Raw genomic sequence first — 20,213 nt, forward strand, 5'->3', positions numbered from 1 at the left:
TTCACTGATTCCGCCACCAACCGCCCACTGTGAGACCTCTGAAAAATAGGAGGCTAGGATGGACAAAGAGACCATCCTTCAAACTCCTTTTGTTCTTATTTCTGGACTAGGCAATCGTGCATCCACCATAATTAATGGGCAATGATTTTTGGCAATTTCAGGACTTTAACCTCCTCAAGAGATATTTGGAGAGCGTCAAGACTCACAACACAGGCCCTTGGACATTCTGCAGCTGGTAACACCTACCAACTTTGCACTACCCATTAATGAAATGCTCCTGGATCCACCAAAGATTGTGTGACAAACTCCCACCACCAACTTATAAATGGGTGGATGAGAAATATTATGTTCACCCCTGGGACTCAGAATTTGTTTTTGCACCCCTCGCTTAATTCCCTGGTGGTGGATGTTGTAAACAAGTGGGGTAAACAGCATTATTCTAGGTATACCCCTTATGATAAGGACCAGAAGAGATTATGCCCTTTTTGCCACAAGGTGCACTCTTCTGTGACCGTCCAGTTTTGGATAGCAACCTATCAGGCGATCATGGCAGAGTAGGACTTCATGAATTACAAGTTTACAACTTTTATTGAATATATTCCATAGGAGCACAGAATGCACTTCCAGACCCTCATTTAAGGAGGACCATTTTATTAGCCAGAACCTCACTCCAAACATTCTTATATGCTGCAGATGCTGCCACTAGATCCAGCTCCACAGCAGTTGTCATGCACAGGGCATTGTGGCTCTAGCTGTCAGGGTTCCTGAGACGTTTGGAATACTGTTGAGGACCTCATGTTTCATGGTCAAAAGCTCTTCTTGTGGGCTACAGTTAAGACCCTGCCCATGCCAAAGGACTGTAGGGCAACGCTGAGGTCTCTGGGCATATACTTCTGTGAACAAGCGGAGATTTAGCAGTTTTCAAGCTGCCCTGAAATCATATCTTACTCAGTTCTCTGGATTTCACAGAACTACTGAAAATGCTAGAAATAGACAAAAATTCCAGAAGGAAAGAGCTTCTCATCTTCCTTCACTAAGGATACCTAATCACTGAAACAAAAATTTTGATGGGTTGGTCAAGGCCTCAACTCCTCCCTCAACTCTAGTTTGCAAGCTGCAGCCTTTCAACCACCTTTCCTGTTTCCAGCAGGCCTGGCAGCATGTTACAAGAGAGAAGTGGGTCATGGAGAGTGTAGCATTGGGCTACACCATCCACTTTTCTTCCCTTCCTCCCCTTTCCCTGTGCTGTGCAGGGACCCCTCTCACAAGACTATACTAAATCAACATACTCTCTCCTTTGTTTAGGAGTGGTAGATCTGGTCCCATCCCCTCACAGTGGGAAAGTGTTTTAGTAAAAGTATTTTCTCATGCCAAAGAAAGATGGAGAGTGGAGATGGATCTTGAATCTAAGACAACTGAACAAATTTGTAAGGTCTCAAATGTTCAGAATGGTGATTCTGGCAGCTATAATCCCTTCTCTAGAGGCAGGAGATTGGCTTTCAGTCCTTGACCTGCAGGTTTCCTATTTCCATATATCCATACATCCCACTCACTGGAAATATACATACATTTCACCATGGGCCAGGATCATTTTGTATACTGAGTACTTTCCTTCGGCCCCAAGGGTGTTCTCAAAGGTTCTAGCTGTAGTATTTGCTTACCTTCTGTGAGAAGCAATTTTAGTCTTCCTGTATCTCAAGGGCCGATCTTACAAAGCAGTACTTAATTCCATCAATATAGCCCTTTCTCTCTTCCAGGAATTGGATCTCCAGATAAATGTTTTTTAAAAAAAAAAGTCCATGTTAGCACCTGTACAGAGAATACCATTAATAGGGCATAAATGGATTCACTGGCAGCCAGGACCTTCATTCTTTTCCACAGACAGATTCATAACTTCAGCGAATCTGGGGGGGTACAATTAAAGGGAACCCCTCATACTTCCTTACTGAAGTGATTGCAGTTCCTGGTTCATATGGCAACTTACATCTTCATGATCAAGCATGCAACACTATACATCCACTGGTTCAGAAGGATCTATTTCTCAACCAGAGACAGTTTGGACAAACAGGTCACAGTTCCCTTTCTGATGAAGAGCTACTTAGATTGGTGTAAAAATCAACTCTGCGTACACGTGTCGATTTCATCCACCTAGCTCCAAAAGTATCTGCAAGAATGGAGGTATCACTGTTAGGGTGGGGAGAACACCTCAGGACCCTCACAACTCAGGGCAGATGGTCACCTCAGGAAGTCTGTTTCCATGTCAACCTGTTACAACTCAGGGAAGTCAAATCAATCAAGATCATGACGGACAATGTGACTTGCATGTTTTATATCCTCAAACAGGGATAAGCAAGATACTCCTTCCTGTGTGGTGAAGCTATGAAGTTGTGGAACTGGTGTATAGCCCATCAAATTCAGATCTCAGCTGTTTACCTTCCTGGAGTCCAGAATGTCTCATCTGATATGCCCAGCAGGTGCCTCTCCCACGACAACAAATGAGATTTGAACTGTCAAATTTTTCGTGGGATTTTCCAAAGGTCAGGACTTCTGGAGGTGGGCCTATTTGCCACATTCAGCAACAAAAAGTATCCCTTATTCTGTTCAACAGAAAGCATAGATCATCAGTCTTTGGGAGATGCTTTTCTTCTTTCCTTGTATGAAGGGCCTGTTCTATGTATTCCTTCCAACACCACTAACTGTAAGAGTGATGAACAAGATCAGACAGACCAAGACCAGGGTTATCCTTTTAGTATCAACCTGGCTGGGACAAGCTTGGTATCCTTACCTGTTTCACCTGAGTGTCCAGTCAGCATTCAAGCTTCCAACCATCCCAGGATGCAGGTTGTGTGCATCACCCCAACATAGGGGTCTTCCACCTCCACTCATGGTTCCTTGATGGTTCATGGGATTAGATTCTGCCTGCTTGGCAGGCTTACAACAGTTATTACTAAACAGTAGAAGGGAGTCAGCTCTAATTGCTTACCTTCAAAAATGGAAAAGGTTCAACCACTGATGTCATCAGTGTCATCGCCTTGTGCCTGAATAGTCTCCACTCTCGGATACCTTGGGTTATCTACTGAACTTGATGAAATTCACAGTTATCAGTAAGCTCTAAGATTCATCTGGCAGCAATATCAGCAATTAATTCCTTTTTAGAGCGGTTTTCTATATCTGTGTATCTTGTCATCTAGATTTATTAAGGGTTTTGGGAACCTTTCCCCACATGTTGAGGAACTTACTCCAACTTAGCATTTCAATCTTGTACTTAAATGGGACTTCCAATTGAGCCTATGGCAACCTGTTCCTTGCTTCACTTATCTGTGATGATGGCCTTTCTATAGCTATTACATCTGGTCACAGGGTTGGGGTCTTAATGGCAGACTCCCCGTTCATGGCATTTTTCAAGGACAAGGTCTCCTTATGGCTGCACCCAAAATTCTTGGTGTTTTTAGATTTCCATCTTAACCAGTCTATTCGTCTACTGGTATTTTTCCCTATTCACATAAATGTCAGCATGAGACCTCCTTTCATAAATTAGATGCGAGACAGGCATTGGCCTTTTATCTGGATAGAATTCAACAATTTCAGAAATAAGCCTGATTGCTTGTCTCCATCACAGAAAGATCCAATGGGTCCACTATTTATTCAGAGATTTTTGAGGGGGATCTCTGGGTGTATTTTCTCGCTACAGTGCAGCTGGTGTTTTACCTCCCCAAAGGATAATAGCACACTTCTATATCTTTGCTCAAAAACATTCCCGTATCCAAGAGATGCAGAGTTGCTACATGACCCACAGTGCATACTTTTTCTAAAGCGCTATACTTTGGTTCATGTGATCAGATCTTATGCAGCACTTGGTTCTGCTTACTCAATCTCAGACTTGATTCCGAAGCTCCTTCCTCCCTGTTGGGGTGCTGCTTGGGAGCCACCTGAAGTGGAGCCACCCATAGGGAAGCTACTCGAAGAGGAGGTTACTCCTTTTGTGCAGGAACTGTGGTTCTTTAAGATGTGTGTCCCCATGAGTGCTCCACTACCTGCCCTCCTTCCCTTCTGCTTTGAACTGTTCTTTGTTGAATATTCAGATAAAGAATCTGAAAGCAATTTGCCCAAACAACCACCTGTAGCCTCAGAGCACAGCACAAGGTTGTATAGAGCACATGCACAGGCCAAAGGGACACTGCTAGTGTAAAATCTCCAATCAAGGGCTTGAGATTCACATGTATCTTGAAGAAAGACAGTTACTGTGTAAGGTGAGTAACCTCCATTTTCTGAATGTGATGCAAGGCTTATTTCAGTTTCAGTTTGAGAAGGACTGCCTGAGTATTTTGGTTTCGTATTTAGCTAAAAGGACAACTCTCTTTTCAGGTTTGTTTCAGTTAATTTGACTTGTATAAAGTTCGCTAGTAATGTGTCCAGAAAGTATGATGTCCGCACTTCTGCAAATTGAAAAATAGAAACATACAGCCCTTTAGGAAAAGTTGTGAATGAATGCTAAGAAATGTTTGTTTAAATGCAAGATGTAGTTAGTAGTAGTTTTGGATAATTACATATAGTATGCCATACTTTTAAAAATAGAATCTGTGCATTGAGTTCCTGTATAGTGTATCCTGGCCGCTTCACTGACATATTTTTCACCTCTCTTTTTTACTTAGACAAGGTTTACTGTCCCTCCGCCTACTATTGCTGGTCCGCCACTTCCCTGCAGACAGGTTGACACTGAAGGGGCACCATCTCTGAAAACTGTTCACCACATGCCCTCTCCTGCTGTTCCCTCTGCATCCCCCAATCCTCTGCCAAGCCCCCACTTGTATCAGAAGGTATGCTTTTATTTTACTTGAATTTTATTTTGATTCCATGGATTCTTTCCTTAAACTATCCTCCCTTGTCTCTGATGTTGGTCATAGCATGTGTAAACAACTTTCCTGATGGTGAATTCTTCATATCTTAGCAAGAATATAATAAATATTTTGCTTTTAATTAGACTATATAATTGATAACACATACTGCAAGTAAGATCTGACGTATCAAGTAAATTATTTATATAAAATAAAATGAGCTATTTTTAGGTAGCCCATTCTGGTTTATACATAAACTGCAATCCAACCAGCCTTTTTCCTAACCATCCTTTTTGATAAAGGTAGTTTAACATCTTAACCTTGCCAGCAGAGGATATAAATCTTAATCTAATTTCCAAAGGAGCAGTTAGTGGTATAAATGTGGCTGGGGTACAAGAGTTCATCCTTCAGTTACCAAATACTGGAAGGATTTTGTGTAAGACTGCAAAGAACAACTGTAAGTTTTGTAAATAGTTGTCTCAATGTCTTCCAGTAATTGAAGTATTCACGAGGCTATCCACTCAAAACCATCTAATTTCTCCTTAGGCCTTAATTATAAGGAAACCTTTCTGACAATAAAATCCTGAGACTACTTTTTGTACCTCTTTTTTCTTTATGAAGAAGTTTGAGGGCAGTTGTCGTCTGGGTTCTGTTGAGATCTGAAGGATTTTCTGCAGTAATTTGCATTTATACTTTTTCACCTGTTACCAGGTACTATTAATAGCAGATACTCAAAGCTATATAGACTGACTAACTTGGGAATGTCTGCACAGATGTTTGCTCATGTTCTATGAGTCTTTTTGCAAAGGATGCTTCCTGTGGAAAATGACTCCTTTATTTTTGGGGGGGTTTCCCTCCCTCCTCCCCCCCACTCAGCAGTTTTTTCTCAGTATAGCTTGTCCTCCATCTGTAGAGGAGAAGATCTTCACCAAAGCCTCAGGGTAGATTACCAGCTCTTGTCAGTAGATAAGCTCCAGCAGCAGCAAAGGTTTGCTGTTCCTGTACTCAGAAGAAACTTTGCCCTTGAAATGGAAGGCAGCTGCCCTTGGGGCAGATTTTCTTGGCACCAAAGCGTTCGTCTCATTTACTACCTCTTGGAAAAACCTTGGTGCACTTCCTCTTGTAACCAGGAGCATAACTGCTCCAGCTTTGCTACTTGTAGATTGGGGTCATGCCAAGAATTTAGCAAGGCAGCTTTATCTCCTGACATAGGCTTACCTCACTGTCAGAAACACAGTCATGCCCCCATAGCAAGTAATTCCTCCACTTGGCTGGAAAACAGTTTGGAAGTGCAGTGAGGACAGCAGCAGAGTAGACTCTGAACCAGCATTGCCTTTCTGATTCCCAATGGAATCTGCATCATAGCAAAAATCCTGCAAGCATGTTCAGATCAGGGGAGGAAAACTCCTTCAGTAGTCATCACAGTGACAACTGAAACCCATATTCCCAGCTTCTGCACATTGCCCTTCTCTCCCCAGGGCAAGATGCACTTGCTTTCCATGTGCTCTTTCCTGAATCAACAGCTCACTGACTAGCTTTAATCTAATCCATATGAGGAGATGGGAAGAACTTCATGTGACTGTGCTTGGATGTGAGCTAGGATTCCATGGTTTCCTTAAAGCTGCAGGTCCCTACTAAATCTTAGACTCAAAGGACCCTAAAAGGAAGCAAGACTATTTAGAAAACTCTAACTCTCTTAATTTTTGCCATATTCACATCTGGCCTGCCTCAGTATTTCCAAACACGATGACTTGAAAGGATAAACTTGAAAGGACTTTGCTAGTATGTCTTATGGTTGAGCCCAAGAAAGGAAAATGGGAGAGGAATTGATACCTTAAGCTTGATTCTGAAGTAATGAATTGAACTGTTTTTATAATCACAGACCAACAGCAGATTGATTTCTTCATATAGTTTCTTCTGCCCTTGTCTGGCTTCATTGTGCTTCATTGTGTTAGTCACTCATACCATCAGCTCAGCAGTGATATTGCTGCTTTTTCCCTAGGATAGACTGGCAGTAAACATCAGGACTAACCAAATAAATAAAATAAAATGCAACAGTTCAGTAGAGTCCGAAGCAGATGAGAATTACTTTTTACCAATCTCTTGCATTCTTAAGGCAGGGTTTAGTGGACATTGCCACTGATCTTTCTTTGGCTTCTCCCAAACAAGAGTTTAAAAAAAAAAAAAATCTTTGAACTGGGGCCTATCATCTGGGTTAGGACTGAATACATGTAAAGTCATTCTCTTCAAATGGTGTAGATATGAGTTAAATGTTTGTCAAGACTGTTTTGTGGGCTACTGTACCAAATATCACCTTTTGAAAAGACCAAATAGAGAGAGTTGAGGCCACACCTTTCCTTAAAGATTTTGGAAAAGCATGCAGTACTGTACAATATTTAGAGTTTCGTTTACTTTCCTATATCTTGTCAGAACGATATCTTTCAGCCACTTTGTTCATGTGAATGCAGTGTTTCACTTTGACCTACTACAGACTCTGAATTGATAGGTGATCCTGTTGAACGCAAGGTGAATCTTCTGGTTTGGGATTCCCTAAATCAGAGGAAATTAATCATTTTTTTAAACTCTAATTCTGAGTTTCTCCCTCTTTAGATAGGTGCTTTCCAAATGCTCTAATATAGTAGTCTTTACATTTGCTGACATGGAGGACAGAAGGGAAGGGAAAAAGATGTAGAAACATATATCCTAGTTTCAAAGGCATCCAGTGTCATAAATATCATCTAATATGTCACTGGATCTCAAACTTTAGCAACCCAAGGACCCCCATTTTGATTTTAAATTTTTCGCGGACCCCCACTCCACCCCTTCCTCCAAGACCTCACCCCTACTCCTGCTCTACTGCACCCCTCCTCTTCCCCCTCCCCCGAGCACAACCTGTCCCACTCATCCCCCCTTCTCTCCCAGCACCTCCTGCACGCTAGGGAACTGAGTGTACTCCTGGGGGACCGCAGACCCCAGTTTGCAAAACACTGTAATCTGTGATATTCTTAGTCCAGTTGACCTGATGCATTTATACATTCATGCTCTTGATTTGCAGTTTCTCTTCACTGGAAACTGGATAGCAACTGTCTTGGTGATAAATGCTGCTGTTTATTTTATTTGTAATGACCACGTTAGTCTCAGCCTCAGTTATCCTCCCTAAATGATTAGTGGGCTGTGGTTACTGTTTATTACTTCCCATGAATATGAACTTCTGTACAGAGCAGTGGGTTTATCGTGGGAGAACAACTAATAGTTTGCCTGTAATTTTGATTACTCCCATATGAATCTGCTGTGCTAGACAGACATGGATGCACACAGGATATGAAATACTAAGTTTGGTTTAACATGGGATTTGATTGTCTTCCAGCTGAGGCAAGAGGGGATGGAGCCTGAAGTTAAAATGCCACACTATCATAGTGTCTCAAATTGTGTTCTAGTTGTCTTTAGTTTTGGCTGTATTAGTCTGGGGAAGAGAGTGCTCAGTTCACGCATATTTGCCAACAGGCTTTTAATCTCAAAAAAGAGGAACTCTGCTTCCACTCAATTAGACTGGATAAGTGAACATGAATTATTAGATCCGCTGTCCCAGACAGAAATAAAGATGTCAAAATTACAGATAAGATTGATAAAGACAGATTATCAATCTACAAAGAAGGGGCTTGCTTCCTGACTTCTGGTCACTCTGTAGCCAATACCTAATCACACGACTCTTAAGTTTTCTATCACTCCTCAGCCCCTGTCGTGAAACTAAGAGTCTTACTCATTAGGGGTAAGAAGCTACTCTTTAGCCACACTGAAGACAGCAACCTGTTGGCGATTAAGAGTCCAATATAAACACTCTTCGTGACAGAAAATCTAGATTAACTTTGCATCCATCCATGATAAGAGTTCTAGTATTTTACATAAATCTTGGGAATGCCGTGAGAAGGACAATTGTGCCTGCCTTGGATCTTTCCAAACACTATTTTTAATCTATGTGCATCTATAGCTCATTATTTAAATTCAGCAAACTTTGTACAGGTGAGGCCAAGAAGTGCAGCTAGAAGTTGTCTTCTGATTCTTAACTTTTTGTAGGATTTTTCCACTCTCCAGTTAAAAGAATTGGTAGATTTATGGTATATTCCTGGGTTTTTCCTTCAGCTTCAAGACTTGGGGCTTCTTTGCCAGAAGTACTTCTTATAGAGCCAGGATCAGCTATCTGCTCTCTTCTTGAGGTCCTATCTAGAGGGCAACTTCAGTAACAAAATAAACCTGTGTGTCTTGTTTGCTGATGTCTTCTTGCTGAGTATTTTGAATGTTAAACAACAATTCATTGTTTTTCCTTTCTATTTTCAGTATATTTACTAAATTTCTTTGATACATAGGTAAAATTATTTGCATTATAACTGATTCACTTATTTACAAACTTGTTTAGAATAGAAAATTTACTGTGTAGGAACTAAGAGTCTTGTCTTAAACATTACCTTGAGTTTGCTGCTAACGAGAACACCGCTCAACAGCATGACTTTGTTTCAAAAGCAAACTACTAAAAATCTAGTGTCTCAGAAGTTATGTCTGTTAGTTTAAAAAAACAAACAAACAAACCAAAACCCACGTGGTATGTTGGTAATGTTCCAGGTTTGTGCCAAAATCCTTAGATTGATGAAGTAATACTTTTGGCAAACACTTAATGTTTTGGTGGTGATATATTTGGGTAAACATTTGGACACACCAGTCTTCTCCAGATTGGTGCTTCAGGTGTTCCCTCTCGTCTCCCTGTCTTTCCTGATGATGATGATGATGATGATTTGAAATAAAATATAACCATTTCTAGTCTCTGGATTGCCAGGATGTCTTGTGCAAATAATAATGGGCGTATTATCAAGGTCAGGCTATATTTGGCTAAATTAAGCTGAGACTAATATGGTAATATCAAGCACCAAGTCTCAAATCCAGGAACCAAGCTTTCTAGATACCTGATTAGGATGACTCACTTTTTTTTATATCCTGAATTTTTCATGACACACAGATCTATTGTTTGTATTATCATAGCACCTAGGCAGGTGGTCTGAATGACTACTTCTGGATAAAGGCAGGAATATACATGCTGCACCATAGTCCTACACTAGTTCCAAATGAGGGCAGGGGACTGGACTCGATGACCTCTCGAGGTCCCTTCCAGTCCTAGAGTCTATGAGTTAATTTAGATAAGGTAAAAATGTGTTTTCTATTGGCATTGTTCATGAGCCCTATCGTGCACTCATTGAAGAAGTCTTCCTATTTACTATTGACCTCAACAGGAGATGGAATAAGCTCTGTACTTCCTGCTACAGTTGCTTTCTTGCCACTCTGCAGCTCATATTAAACCTCAGCTTGTTAATTCCCTCAGATTTCCAAGTTCACTTTTTTCATCGTTCTCTACCTGATGCAGTTATGTTGGCCTTTCATCCATTTTAATATGTTATTTGAATAATAAAATATGGGCTAGATAAACTTAATGCGGGCTCAGTTGTACAAATAGACACAGTTTCTAAGACTTAAACAATTGCTGTTACTTCAGACTAATGTGGAAACGTTTAGTCAATTAGTTGAAGAAACGTCTTTATTATTCTAAGAAATTAATGGACTAAGTCTTGTAGATACTGTACACACATGTATGCGGGTGATTAACTACCAGTATAAAATTCTCTGCAATTATGAAAGCCTGTTGTGAAAATTAAGAAACTCTGTTTTAGGTATTGAACTAAAATAGGTGGTGATAAAAGGTAATGAATAGTTTTGATAACTTAGATGAAAATGTCTTCAAAAAGAGGACATTATCAAATACTCTATAAAATTATTTGTCTGCATAAAAAGAAACTAGTGGCCATGCTTCATACCATACTTATTTCCAAGGCCTTGTGACTTGACTCGAGCTGAAGTTACCTATTATCAAAAGTAGTAGCTTGTTTTGTTTCGAGGCCTCCTTATTCAAGCAGTATCTCACTTCATTTGGACCCACCAGGGAGGATACCTGTTCACTGTCTATAGGTGATTAGAACATACCCTTATCACCCGAGACGGTAGCAGATTTACATTGGCTGCCATTAAAACTTTTACCAGCAGTTACCATGCCGTGGTATCTGAGAACATAGTTAACACCTATCACAACACAAGTCCTGATGCGTGGATCTCAGATACCAGTGTGGTAACTGCTAGAAAAAGTAAAAATTCTTCTTCGAGTGATTGCTCATATCCATTCCAGTTAGGTGTGCGCATCGCGCGTGCACGTCTGCCGGAAACTTTTTACCCTAGCAACTCCAGTGGGCCGGCAGGTCGCCCCCTAGAGTGGCGCCGCCATGGCGCTTGATATATACCCCTGCTGGCCCACCCGCTCCTCAGTTCCTTCTTACCGCCGTGTCGGTTGCTGGAACTGTGGAGTGCGGCTTGCTGTCCTCCACGTCCCTAGCTCTCCTTCGTTACTGTCAATAGTTGTAGTTGTAAATAGTTTAATAATACAGTTAGAGTTGTATAGTAATTAGTAGTTATTGTATATAGTTTATAGAACTTACTCGCGGGTTGGGCCGTTGCCCTTCCCGGTGCCCAGCACCGGGCCCATGCCTGGTTCGCCGGGCTTCAAGCAGTGCTCGGCCTGCAAGAGGCCGATGCCAACTAGCAATCCCCATGACGGGTGCCTGAAGTGCCTCGGGGAATCGCATATCGCCGAGAAGTGTCGCATCTGCAGGGCCTTTAAGCCTCGAACAAAGAAAGAGAGAGATCAAAGACTGTGGACTCTCTTGATGCAAGCGGCACTGAATCCAGTACCGTCAGCGCAGCCGGCCACCTCTACACCGGCACCAGACCGCACCGGCACCGGAAAGACACCCCGGCACCGCCCATCCCCGGCACCGGGATCTGATCAAAGACCCTCAACGTCTGCAACATCATCTCAGCAGGCTCGAGTGGAGCGCCCAGCACCTACCTCTGCTGCGGCACCGTCTGCAAGGTTGCCGTCGACTCCAGGCCCGGAAGGTCCGTCGAGTCCGGCCCCTCCGAGCTCCCCCTTAAGATCTGGGGTCGAGCCATTAGTCCCGTCCATGCTGGAGACCTTCGCTTTGGCACGGGACTTGATAGCTCTGACTGAGCCATCCCAGCCTCAACCCCCGGTACCCCCGGTGCGGGTCATCTCCAGAGGCAAGCTGACGTCGAGAGCGCCGTCGCTGGAATCCAGGCATCGATCGCCTTCAAGGCCCCGACAACGTGGATGCTCGCGCTCTTGGTGCCGCTCGCAGTCCCGGCACCGCTCTCCTAGGTGGCACCGGTCGCACTCGCGGCGCAGGTCGACGTCGGTACGGTCCCGATCTGGCTCTTCTCCATACCGCCACCGGGACTCTAGGAGCCGTTCGCGTCGGCGATCAACTCCCCAGTCGACCTCTCGGCACTGAGCCAGTGGCAGGTCCCGGTCGACCTCCCGGCACCGTGTCGGTGGTAGGTCCCAGTCCTCAGCGCCATCCCGGCACCGCATCGGACGTAGATCGCGGTCCCGATCCCGGCACCGAGCTGGAGGCAGGTCCCGGTCCGGATCCCGGCACCGAGTACCAGACTGATCCCGGTCCTGGCACCGGTATGGCTCCCGTACCGATCCTCGGCACCGAGAGGATCGTCGGCGTCAGGACTGAGGGAGGCTTATCAGCCGAGTTCGGCATCTCCATGGCCTTCGAGGCAGCCATCGGTCTCCTCTCAGGCGGACAGCGTTTATACGCTGGGCCCGGACAGACACGCGGCCCTCTTCCAGGACCCTCCGCCTCAAGACCAAGGGCCACAGCAGTGAGGGTTTTGGACTCCCTGGGCATACCATCAAGCCCAGGGTCCGCAACATACTTCTCCCTGGCCTGCGGCGGACCGAAGACCACCAGAGTCAACGCTGTCTTGCCCCCCTCCCTCTCCGGAAGGCGAGGACAGGTCCAGCCACCAGGACCCAGAGCTCCCTCCACAGTCGGAGGGCTGGGTCCAGACGGAACCCCCCCTGTGTATGCTCTGCTGCCAGGGGTCTCCTCGTCATCTTCCCCTGACGAGGCAGTGGCAGGCACCTCATCCTCCAGCCCTCCCCCTCTCGACCTCAGGGCACATCAGGACCTCCTCAGGCGCGTGGCGCAAAACTTAAATTTACAAGCGGAGGAGGTCGCTGAGATCGAGGATCCGGTGGTCAGCATCCTCTCCGCAGATGCTCCTACCAGGGTTGCCCTGCCTTTCATTAGGACCATTCAGGCCAACACCACCACTATCTGACAGTCACTGACCTACATCCCTCCTACCGCACGAGGCGTGGAGAGAAAGTACATGGCCCCCTCTAAGGGCTATGAATTCCTGCACGTCCACCCAACACCGTGCTCCCTCATGGTACAGTCGGTGAACGAGAGGGAGCGCCATGGACGAGGCCCCAGCGCCCAAATCTAAGGAGGCGAGGCGGATGGACCTCCTAGGCCGTAAAGTGTATTCGGCGGGGGCGCTACAGCTCAGGGTCTCCAATCAACAGGCCCTCCTTAGCTGCTACTCGTTTAACTTCTGGGTAGCGGTGGACAAGTTTAAGGAGCTGTTGCCGCAGGAGGCACGTCAAGAATTTGCGGCGATTCTTGACGAGGGCAAGAAGGTCGCAAGGACCTCGCTACAGGCCTCATTGGACGCTGCAGACTCGGCCGCTCGGACCCTTGCCTCAGGGCTTACGATGCGCCGCATATCCTGGCTTCAGGTCTCTGGCCTTCCACCGGAGCCCCAGTATACCATCCAGGACCTCCCCTTCGAAGGCCAGGGCCTGTTTTCAGACAAGACAGACCCCAGGCTAAAGAGCCTTAAAGACAATTGCATCATCATGCGCTCTTTGGGGATGCATGCGCCCGTGACGCAGCGCAGACCCTTCCGGCCGCAGAACCAGCAGCAACAACGCCGGCCGTATCCCCAGTTCCGCCCACGGCAGGACCTTAATAGGTGCCAGGGCAGGAACAGTAGGTGCAGACAGTCGGGTGGCCAAGGGGGGCAGAACCAAGGCTCCTCCAAGGCCCTACCCAGACCCAAGCGTTCATTTTGAAGGTGCGCCTGAGGGCACAGTACCAGTTTCCCCTTCAGATCCTTCCCCGCAGTTTTCCAACCGTCTTTCGTTTTTCCTTCAGGCGTGGACCCAAATAACATCAGATCGCTGGGTCTTATGAACTGTACAGGCTGGTTACCGCCTGCAGTTTTCATCGCCCCACCCTCGTCCCTCTTCAAGGACCGCTCTCACTAGCAATTCCTCCGTCAAGAGGTACAGACGCTCCTCGACAAGGGAGCCATAGAGGAGGTTCCAGAGAGCGAGAAGGGCAAGTGGTTTTATTCCCGTTACTTTCTGATCCCCAAGGCCAAGGGAGGCCTCAGGCCTATCCTCGACCTGCGAGAACTCAACAAGCATATGGTGAAGTTGAAGTTCTGCATGGTATCCCTGGGGACCATCATCCCATCGCTGGATCCTGGAGACTGGTACGCCGCCCTCGACATGCAGGACGCTTACTTCCATATCGCCATATTTCCACAGCACAGGCGTTTTCTTCGCTTCGTGGTCGACCGCAAGCATTATCAATTTGCGGTCCTCCCATTTGGCCTTTCTACGGCCCCGAGGGTATTCACGAAATGCATGGCAGTCGTCGTCGCACATCTTCGGCGCAGCCGCATTCACATGTTCCCATACCTCGACGACTGGTTGGTCCGTGGCACATCAGAGCTGCAGGTCCGCGACCACGTCCGCAGGATCAGCAACCTCTTTGCTGCCCTAGGCCTCATTGTCAACGTGGACAAGTCCACTCTGCTCCCCACGTAGAGGATAGAGTTCATCGGGGCTGTTCTGGATTCCACCTTGGCCAGGGCCTTGCTACCATTGCCCAGGTTCCAGTCGCTATCGGCCATCGTTCTGCGCTTGCAGGCGGTCCCCCTGACCTCCATAAGAACATGTCTGACCCTCCTGGGCCATATGGCGGCCTGTACGTTCGTGACAGTGTATGCTCGACTCCGCATGAGGCCTCTCCAATCTTGGCTCATCGCGCTGTACCGACCGGCCAGACATTCGTTAGACACAGTTGTCACCATTCCCCAGGGGGTACTGGACTCCCTCTGGTGGTGGCTAGACCAGTCCGTCATGTGTGCAGGGCTCCCGTTCCATCCGCCCCAACCCTCGGCATCCCTGACGACGGACGCCTCAGATCTGGGCTGGGGGGCGCACAGCGGAACCCTGAGGACTCAGGGCCTGTGGTCCCCCCAGGAACTGGACCTCCACATCAACATACGGGAGTTGAGAGCGGTCCGTCTTGCTTGTCAAGCGTTCATCCATCACCTTCAAGGTCGCTGTGTCGCGGTGTTCACCGACAACACGACGACCTGTACTATATCAACAAGCAGGGCGGCACCAGATCCTCTCCCCTATGTCAGGAGGCGACGCGGCTCTGGGAATTTTGTATAGCCCATGCCATTCACCTCATGGCCTCCTACCTACCTAGAGTACGAAACACACTGGCGGATCGCCTGAGCAGATCCTTCCGCTCACATGAGTGGTCCCTTCGCCCGGACGTCGCCCTTTCACTCTTCTAGAGGTGGGGTCGTCCCCGGATGGACCTCTTCGCATCCAGGGAGAACAGGAAATGCCAGGCATTCTGCTCCTTTCAGGGTCGGGAGCCCGGGTCATTAGCGGACGCCGTCCTTATCCCATGGGCGACCCATCTGTTTTATGCGTTCCCTCTGTTTCCGCTGGTCCACAAGGTCCTCCTCAAGATGCGCAGGGACAGGGCTCACGTGATTCTGATAGCCCCAGCGTGGCCCAGGCAACATTGGTACCCCATGTTGCTGGACCTCTCAATAACCAACCCAGTTCCCTTGCCCCTTCACCTGGATCTGATCACCCAGTACCACGGCAGACTCTGTCACCCGGACCTTCGGTCTCTGCATCTCACGGCGTGGCTCCTGTGTGGCTGACCAGCTCCGAGTTACGCTGCTCTACCCTGGTTCGGGAGGTTCTCCTGGGCAGTAGGAAGCCTTCCACTAGAGCTACGTATTCAGCCAAGTGGAAGCGTTTTTCCTGCTGGTGCTCGGAGAAGGGTTTTCTCCCCATGGAGGTTTCCATCGCCAATATTCTGAACTACATCTGGTCCCTCAAGGTCCAGGGTCTGGCGATATCATCCCTTCGGGTGCACCTAGCTGCCATCTCCACCTTTCATCCGGGAGGAGATGGCTGTTCTGTCTTCTCCCACCCTATGGTGGCAAGATTCCTGAAGGGGCTGGAACATCTCTACCCACAGGTCCGTCCCCCTGCCCCTTCATGGGATCTCAACCTCATTCTGGCTCGGCTAATGGACCCTCCATTTGAGCCGTTAGCGACTTGCTCCCTGCTCTACCTCTCTTGGAAGACCGCCTTTCTAGTGGGCATCACCTCAGCTAGACGGGTGTCAGAACTCCGGGCTCTCACGGTAGACCCCCCGTATATGGTCTTCCATAAGGACAAAGTGCAGCTGAGACCGCACCCTGCCTTTCTCCCTAAAGTGGTCTCAGCCTTTCACATTAACCAGGAGATCTTCCTTCCCGTCTTTTTCCCAAAGCCCCATTCGTCCCGCAGGGAGCAACAACTCCACTCGCTGGATGTCCGTCGGGCACTAGCGTTTTATGTGGAGAGGACCAAACTGTTCCGCAAGTCCCCCCAACTCTTCGTGGCGATAGCGGACCATGTCAAGGGCCTTCCTATTTCCTCGCAGAGGATATCCTCCTGGGTAACGTCCTGTATCAGGACCTGTTATGACTTGGCTCACATCCCTATGGGCCATTTGACTGCACACTCTACCAGGGCGCAGGCATCATCACTGGCTTTCCTTGCCCGAGTGCCGATCCAAGAGATCTGTAGGGCGGCGACCTGGTCATCGGTCCACACTTTCACTTCCTATTACGCCCTGGTCCAGCAGTCCAGAGATGACGCGGCCTTCGGCTCAGCAGTGCTCTATGCCGCGACTTCTCACTCCGACCCCACCGCCTATCTAAGGCTTGGGATTCACCTAACTGGAATGGATATGAGCAATCACTCGAAGAGAAAAGACGGTTACTCACCTTTGTAACTGTTGTTCTTCGAGATGTGTTGCTCATATCCATTCCACACCCGCCCTCCTTCCCCACTGTCGGAGTAGCCGGCAAGAAGGAACTGAGGAGCAGGTGGGCTGGCAGGGGTATATATCAAGCGCCATGGTGGCGCCACTCTAGGGGGCGACCTGCCGACCCACTGGAGTTGCTAGGGTAAAAAGTTTCCGGCAGACGTGCATGCGCGGTGCGCACACCTAACTGGAATGGATATGAGCAACACATCTCGAAGAACAACAGTTACAAAGGTGAGTCTTTTTCTCCAACAGTAACTGATCTTATATTTAACATTTACTTGTATTCCTACTAAGTCCCTACAGAAAATTAACTAAATATGAAACAAATTAATCACATCTCTAGTCAATATATTTAAATGAACTGTATATTTAATGCAAAACTAAAGGGTGCTTAGGACACTTGCCTTTGACCTAGTACCTTTACATTTGAGGAGCATACTTCAGAAGGGGAGCATACTCCCTTCCGTGGTGGTGGTGGTGGTGGTAGTGCGTGTTAGTTAACTTAGCTAGTTTCTCAAATGGGGTGTTTCTTGTACATTTTAGTCAAGTGTGGAAAGTTATCGTTACTTGTTTTGATAGTTGTTCTGACAATGAGTAGCACATTGAGAAAGTACATACAGCTGGTTAGAGAATTGATGCACTTTGTTTCAACTGACTGTAGTACTAAACGGAACGCTTCTGTATTTTTAGCAGCACAGTGGAATGAAGTTTTCTATGAAAGGAGCTCATAATCCTAACCAAGGGAATGGCTACAGTCCAGTCAGCAGTGGAGGTGTGAGGCAGCCAGTTGGCAACAGAGGACACCACCAATATAATCGTAACATCTGGCGAAGAAAAAAACACAGAGACGGTTTGCCTATTAGTCTCAGCAGATAATGGCAAATGCCAGGATCATCTTCTCCCATTTTAGAAACTGAAGCTGCGTGAACGATACTAGACGGGAATGGAGACCAGCATTTAGCACATCAGTTTGTGGGTGTTGCCAAATATCTGCAGCTGACTTTTTGCATGTTTCTTCATGTGGTGGTCAAGTCCATCTTAAAGTAGTTGTGCTTATTTGTGAAGCCTCATTAAATATGGAAGGTTTTTGGTTTTGTTTTTTTGCCTTCCCATTATGACTCATACAGTGCCGAAACAGCTCTGGCCTTAGAACTGCAAGAACGTTATAAATACTGTAGCATTTTTTCTGTAGCTGCATCTGTTCCTTTGTGGGGATTTTGTTTCGCTCTTTTGTTTGAGGAGCAAAGGAACTTCAGTCCTTGATGTTTTTATTTGTGATAAAATAGTTTTGCTGCCCCTCCTGTTTTTATTTCAGATTTCAAACTTTTTTGCTCTGTAAATATTGAAAAAGTATAATTTGTGCAATAATTCAGAATTTTTAATTTAATTTCATTTTGTCACATAAGTTGTATCTAAAGGGAGGAGGTTGGGTTTTTTAATTTACAGATCCTTTCCCAGGTCCTACAATCTAAGTTGGGTTCATTGTTTTGGTAGGTTGTCTAAGCAGTGTTGCGAACATGACATCATTTTTGGTACTATTTGAGGCTTCTTGATTCACAATGAACATGCTGATTTGGCATATGGTTTTATGACGGTATTAAGCTCCAAAGTGTTTTGACCATGCATTTTAGCTCATTGTCTGGCCTCTGTCAGTTGTCTTGCTCTGACCAGTGGGTTTTAATTTATTCCTTGTAATAGACAACAAATCCAGCATTTAAAGTGCCAGAAATATAACTTCTTAAGGTTGAAAAAGGGTTAAGTCTTGACATGAAATTTAAGAATTGTGAACTATATGCTTCTGTCAGATTTAGTAATGTAACCCATTAATGGTTGGGGCTGAACATCATTATTGAACAAAGCTACCCAGCTTGAGGAATGTGGAGAAAGGAAATATGTTGATTCCATTAAGGAATCTGTATAGCAGTATGCATTCGTTCTGTTAAGAGCAAATATATAAAGTACTTCAGCTGCTCTAAGCATTGCAAGAAGCATCTTTTAATATATTGGAGGAGAGCACAGCCCAGTGTTGGACACAATCTGTGGCTGGCACTTAATTTACAGATGCATACAGGTATACTATGCAAGTGTGTATTGCCATTACAGCCACTGTCTTTTTGTTAACTTTTTTGAACAAGGAAATATACATCCTGCCTGACCCTGAGTTTTTAGAGCACCACAGTTGTCCTGGGGGTTGGCTGCATCTCATGCCCTCTGACTTCCCATTTTTAAAGTTAGGGTTCTTAACCCTACTGAACACTACAGGTTGGTTATCTGAAGTCCAATTAGTGCAGGAAGCTGAAAAAATTCTATTACCATGACATCTAAATGTACAGAAGTGGAATATTTTAAAACTGATATCTGAATGTTGAGATAAAAATGAGGCATCTAACCTGATGAAGCTTTATAAAGTGCAGTATGCCTTTGAAGCAGGACTAGCCCATATTGTTACTATGTCTGTCAGCTGCAAACAGATCTCCTTGAGATGAGAGGAGGCAACATTCCAAAGTAGAGTAGCACATTTGTCTGCAGTACTTAATGATCCAGATTTACCACAAATTATTTTTTAAAAATTGTGAACATATTCATTAACCAATATTTAAGGGCTGATGCATAGGCCTTTAGTACTAATCTTTACACACTAGCAATATTGAGCATAAACCTACATTATGGAAACTTCAGAGGCTTTAGTTGGTGTCTTAACTATCGTCCATTTTAAAGCAAAATTCATTGAAGAATAAACAGGTATCATGTTCCATGTCAGTCATGGTATACCAAATAAATTGGCCTGGTAACCGCTGTGGTTATTTGCTACAGGTTTAAAAAAATCATGTTTAGATTTTTTTGTGGAGACAACAATGTGGAAGCTAAAATTGACATATTTTTATGTAAAATTTTCTATTCTTTGATTTTTAATAAACTTTGGAGACCAGTTGTTGTTCTGTGTGTATAGAAAGATAGATATTCACAAGAAATCTAATGCAAGGGTTTAATTCACTCTTTAACTCCACATTTTAATCTTTATTTGTAACATCTACTGCAGTGCTCCTATGAAACAATACTTCTATTGTCTTTTAAAAGTCTTATACCTTCCCAGAACAGTATGAAGGAAAGATTCACTTAGTTGTAGTTCAATGTCTGTAGTAACAATAGTTTCTGATTAAAGCAACCATATATTATAACTTTGGCAAACAGTTAAGTAAATCTACAGTTAAATTTCAGCTCTGTTTTCTTTGTCCCACTTCATTTGCACAGAATTATTTTAAAG

The 20,213-nt window shown here is 45.5% G+C and overlaps 1 protein-coding gene across 4 annotated transcripts in view; it reads left to right on the forward strand.

The window, feature by feature from the left end:
• The window catches only part of TENT4A (terminal nucleotidyltransferase 4A), a 117,969-nt gene extending 98,092 nt beyond the window's left edge, over positions 1-19,877 (forward strand). For 2 of the 4 annotated variants that reach the window (XM_030551673.1, XM_030551675.1), the window contains 2 exons: positions 4,653-4,817; positions 17,639-19,877. In XM_030551673.1, the coding sequence (XP_030407533.1) occupies positions 4,653-4,817; positions 17,639-17,824 (351 nt within the window). In that variant the 3' untranslated portion in view covers positions 17,825-19,877. The remainder of the gene's footprint in view (positions 1-4,652; positions 4,818-17,638) is intronic. The other 2 variants (XM_030551674.1, XM_030551676.1) reach the window with 2 other exon arrangements.
• The last annotated feature ends 336 nt before the right edge of the window (positions 19,878-20,213 follow it).

The sequence above is a fragment of the Gopherus evgoodei genome, chromosome 2 (genome assembly GCF_007399415.2).
Source record: "Gopherus evgoodei ecotype Sinaloan lineage chromosome 2, rGopEvg1_v1.p, whole genome shotgun sequence".
In the NCBI taxonomy this organism is placed as follows: Eukaryota; Metazoa; Chordata; order Testudines; family Testudinidae; genus Gopherus; species Gopherus evgoodei.